This window comes from Numida meleagris, chromosome 1 (genome assembly GCF_002078875.1).
Source record: "Numida meleagris isolate 19003 breed g44 Domestic line chromosome 1, NumMel1.0, whole genome shotgun sequence".
Lineage (NCBI taxonomy): Eukaryota > Metazoa > Chordata > Aves > Galliformes > Numididae > Numida > Numida meleagris.
In genome coordinates, this window is record NC_034409.1 from 25,260,984 (window position 1) to 25,265,621 (window position 4,638).

Consider the following 4,638-nt stretch of genomic DNA (forward strand, 5'->3'; position numbering starts at 1 on the left):
CTTTCTTTCTTTCTTTCTTTCTTTCTTCTCTTATCTAACTCATCTGCAGGGAAGTAGAAAGGCCTACATTTCTATTGAATCATCCATAAACAGGACCACACAAACTACAACCTAAACAAACACCACACTATGCAAAAGCTTCACAGAAAGTCGTGGTGAATCACCAGGAGTTCATTAGGGAAGGCTGGGAAAACAGCCATCATACTACATGCAACTGCTACAGAGATCATCCACACTGTACCACAACTCAACACCTTTCAATAATGTTACATACAATAAATATAAAGATGTTTTGGTAATGTTTTTTAATCTTTTTACACATATTATCTGCATTTATGGTATACTGCATGCAAAAAACAACAGAATGCAAGTAGCTTTCAATTTTAAAATAAAAGTCACCCTACTTAGTTTTTCCTGACTTTCAAAATACACACATCGTAAGGGTATCAACATTTACTGAAATTTTGGAACTACTATTGGTATTGCAAAATACAATTTAGTTCTTACTCATAAGGGTATTTTCTCAGGAGGTAATTCAACTTTTCATGGAGCTGGACAATGTACTTGCAGTAATCATTCACTGTTAATTCAGATTCCTGCTTTATAATGAAGAATCATATCTTCTCCTGTAAAGTTTTTCAAAACGGAATCTCAGAGAAATCCTAATGACATTTTTCGAATACTAAACCATCCAGTGCTTAAACTGCCCAGCTACAGGCTTGCATGTGCACTACATCAGGATTTTTTTCTTGCATGGCACTACAGTATATGCAAATATTGTGAACAGATTGCTAAATATGAGCTTGCAGTTTCAGAGCTTCTTGTAAAGCCCCATTAACCATTGGGCTACTTAAGAGCAAAGACATAACCATTGGAACATTGCATGACCCACACAGTACACAAAGTACGACAAAACCAAGCATTTCATACCCCAGGACTCAGGTAGACTGGAAAAGATAAAACTAAAAAAGAAGCAAGACAACACCCACCTACTCCCTTTTCAGAGGACAAGGGTATACACCAAGACAACACCAGACCATGTGGTGTGCCTTGGTGGCACAGCCGTGCTGTAACTTCTTTTGATTTCAGACAGTCAGGTAGGGAGATTTTTGGGGTTGATTATGGTAGCAATAATCCAGGTAAATGGAGTTTCAGAGAAAGAGTTTAGGAGATGATGCACATTCAAATCTGCTCCTCTGTGTGCAAGCCCCTGGCTACGTCTGAGCACTGTGAATGGAAGCTCATGCAAAGAGGAGCTTTGAGTTCCTGCTACTCAAGCTGATGACGAGAGTACAAAGCTGGGTGACTCCTTGTGCTTTAGAGCTCATCTCCAACCTAAAGTTATGGATTCTCAAATGATGCATTGATTCTCAGAATAAATATATAATGGGACATTTTACAGATGAGACTACAAAAAAGTGTACGTGAAATTCAAGAGGTTGAAAATGTGTGGTTTGATCAAGAATCAGTCTCTGGATCTATCACAGAGATCATGTTCTTGCATGGGCTGCTTGGAAAACCAGCAGTGTTCTGCTCATATTCAAAAAGTCAATAATCTTAGCAGCCTCTATCTAGGGACATGTTTAAAAGGTTGCTCAGATATTCACGGATAGTTGTTAAAGTTGGTCCGACCACTTCTGAGTGTACAGGCTGTGGTGCAAATGACAGCCGTCACTGAGAAGCCATGTGGAGAAGCAGTCCTCCTTGAAGTAGCTTGTATGTAGGTCACCAGCATTCTAGCTACTGCAGTTTCAGTATCTTTTGCCAGGCAGTGTAAATCTGGATTTTAGCTCAAGCAATTTGAGAACAGAACCAGAGTACGTACATTTTTAATAGGTTGCAATGAAAACTGAAGTTTTCTTTTTGCTTTCCACAGCGTCTCGTGTGCTCACTTCCTTTTTTAGTGCTCTTTTCTTTTCTGACGAAAGACAGCATTTACTATCAGATACGATGGGTGCAAGTCATGAAGTTTCTTTGTTGCATGAGGAATGCTGTTAGACTTCAGTAGATTTTTAGCATGTTGACAAAACCGCAACATGCGTGTGACAATCAACAGAGCTTTGTTCTCTGGGACTTCCAAGTGTTGTTGAAACAGTTTCTGATTTATTCTTAGGAAAGGCTCCCCTGCAACTGATCAACGTCATCGTCTCAGTGGTTTGGATGATGCAAACGAGGCACAGAGACTCTGATAAGCCCTCCTGCAGACAGCAATGTGGGAGGATGTGCCCAGAGCTTTCCCATGATGCTCAAACAGCTGAAGACAGAGTTACAATGGAATTCCCATCCCTGCAACCACAAAACAAGGCGCTGATATTTTTACAGACCCAACAGGCTTACATGGGAGCCAGTGTTTAGGGTCCCTTTAATGCCTCTGGTATCAGTTGCTCCTGCACTATCCTCCCGAACACAGAGACTTTGAACTTCTCAATCCCAAGAACTTTGGAACACTGGGAGCTGCAGAAATAAGTTACAATAACCTCAGCGCATTCAAACATTGTGTAGGAACAAATCCAGGCTGTGTTTGCAGGAAGACCAGACTGTGCTGTGCTACTGACTGTAGCACTGGGTAGGGTCCAAGGGGATACAGACAGCACTCCTGAGCTATGTGATTCTTTCACACCCATCCAGGTGCAAGACCAAAATGAAAGATCAACTCCATTCTAACAGTGAACTTAGGCACAGAAAAATAGTTGCTGGGGAGACAAGTGTGTTTGCAGAAAGTCAAGGGAAACTTTTCAAAGAAATCAAGTGCCACATTCACTCAGTTCTATTTCAGATGTACTGGGAACCACAGTTCCCAACAGAGTCACTGGGGACTACTTGCACAAATAGAAACTGACCTCTGAGTCCTGTTCAGTGGAACACGTGTCCACATATCCAGCCCAAGAAATCCAGATACAAGATCATTCTGTAGCATTAAACGTTATTAGTCTGAACAAACTGAGCATCAACAAACTCTTCCACAGACATTTCACTATCGGAAATCTATATGCCCACCATATCCTTTTTCAGTCCTTGTATGGTACAGCACAGTGACCGCTGGCTGAAACAAAAGTCTAGGCCCACTATAAAATGTCCATAATAATTTGAGGCCCAGCAAAGTAGCAGCTCTAAATTATATCGCAACTCCCTACTGCAAACTCTGCATGCTCCAAAATTCAAGTTAATCAGGTTTTGAAGTGGCTCATAACAATGCCATCAATCGAAATTTCCATTCCACTTTTGAAAACTGAAATCTGCAACCAAAAGATTACAATCAGACGTTCAAACAACCAATGTATTTACATCATTTTGAGTTTGTTTCCCAGTTTCTGGATAGCACTTTATTTTCCTTATTGACTTCTTCATGATTCCAGTATTACCCAAGGCAAACAAGGCTTAGGTCAAAAATTATGTATACGGAAAATCCTGGTTTGCAAGAATGACATTGACGATATGCATTCATGCTTTCTTCTGCAGCTTGATGGACTCTCCTTTCTTTCCTCAATATCATTCTTCTCCCTGCCTCTCTTCCTTCTCCACAATCAACTGCCTCTCTGGGCTCAAGAGGCTCTTCCCTGTTATTTTGCTAGCAGTGAATGTATAAAGTACACCAGCCTTGCCGCTTTGGAGAGCTGCTGTATTTGTCTGTGAACCATGGCCATGGCTTTCCTGAGCTCAGGAGGGGTTCTTTGTGCCGCACCTACAGATGGCCGTGCACCTGCTGTGAGGTAGTGACAGCCGACTTTGTGACAGCAGCAAAGAAAGACTGAGCTGGGCCCCCTAAAGCTTTCTTCAGTCTGTGAGGAAAGAAATGGCAGAGGTAACTTACTGAGAAGGTGTCAGGTGTAAGCAATGCTTTTGCACGGGCCTTTCATTTAAAATACACGTGTTTTAAAATGTCTGTACTCTGGTTTACAAAAACAAGCAATCAATAGCCAGGCAAGTCGCGGCACAAACGGCAAAGCTCTGCCCCCAGGAGCTTACCCAGACGAGAAAGCTGCTAAGAGCAAAGCGTGGAGCTGAATCACGGAGGAAGGGTTATTTTAACTCCTCTCCCATTACCAACACAGCGGGCAGCGCAAGCAGAACTGCCCGCAGGCCCTCACGGCGGCGGTGGCCATTGGGGCACGGAGGCGGCAGAGGAGAGCCCCTGCCCCCCGCCTCCTCCCACACATGCACTCACCAGATGTGCAGGCAGCTGAGCACCGCGAAGACGATCCCCAACACCAGGGCCAGCGGGACGGCGAGCAGCAGGCTCAGCAGCTTGTACAGCACGTACTTGCTGAGCTCGAAGAGCGCGTGGCTGCAGATCCACACCTTGTCGAAGGAGTGGGTGAGCTCGGGCTCGGCGATCACGTCCTCGAAGCCCAGCTGGAAAAGCGAACAGCCCCGACGGCCGTCAGCCGCCGCCCGGCCCCGGCCCCGGCCCCGCCGCCCCCACTGCCCGCCCGGCACCTGGAGGTGTGCGTTCAGCCCGCGGGGGTCCCGATCCAGCGCGTCCTCCGCGCACTTCTCCGCCTCGGACAGCGCGGGGCCGCCCGGCGGGAAGTTGTCGTCGTCCATGAAGATGCGGGTGTCCGCCTTCTCCGTCTCCAGCCCCATGGCGCTGCCCGCCGCTGCCCGGCTCCCGCCCTGCCCCGTCCGCCACCCCCGGCA

At 45.6% G+C, this 4,638-nt stretch overlaps 1 protein-coding gene across 1 annotated transcript in view; it reads right to left on the minus strand.

Annotated features, from left to right (window-relative positions):
• CAV2 (caveolin 2) overlaps positions 1-4,632 on the minus strand; it is a 9,147-nt gene extending 4,515 nt beyond the window's left edge. Inside the window, exons 1-2 of the mRNA XM_021384876.1 lie at positions 4,438-4,632; positions 4,166-4,353 (exon numbers count right to left, since the gene is read on the minus strand). Coding sequence (XP_021240551.1) covers positions 4,166-4,353; positions 4,438-4,584 — 335 coding nt within the window. The 5' untranslated portion in view covers positions 4,585-4,632. The remainder of the gene's footprint in view (positions 1-4,165; positions 4,354-4,437) is intronic.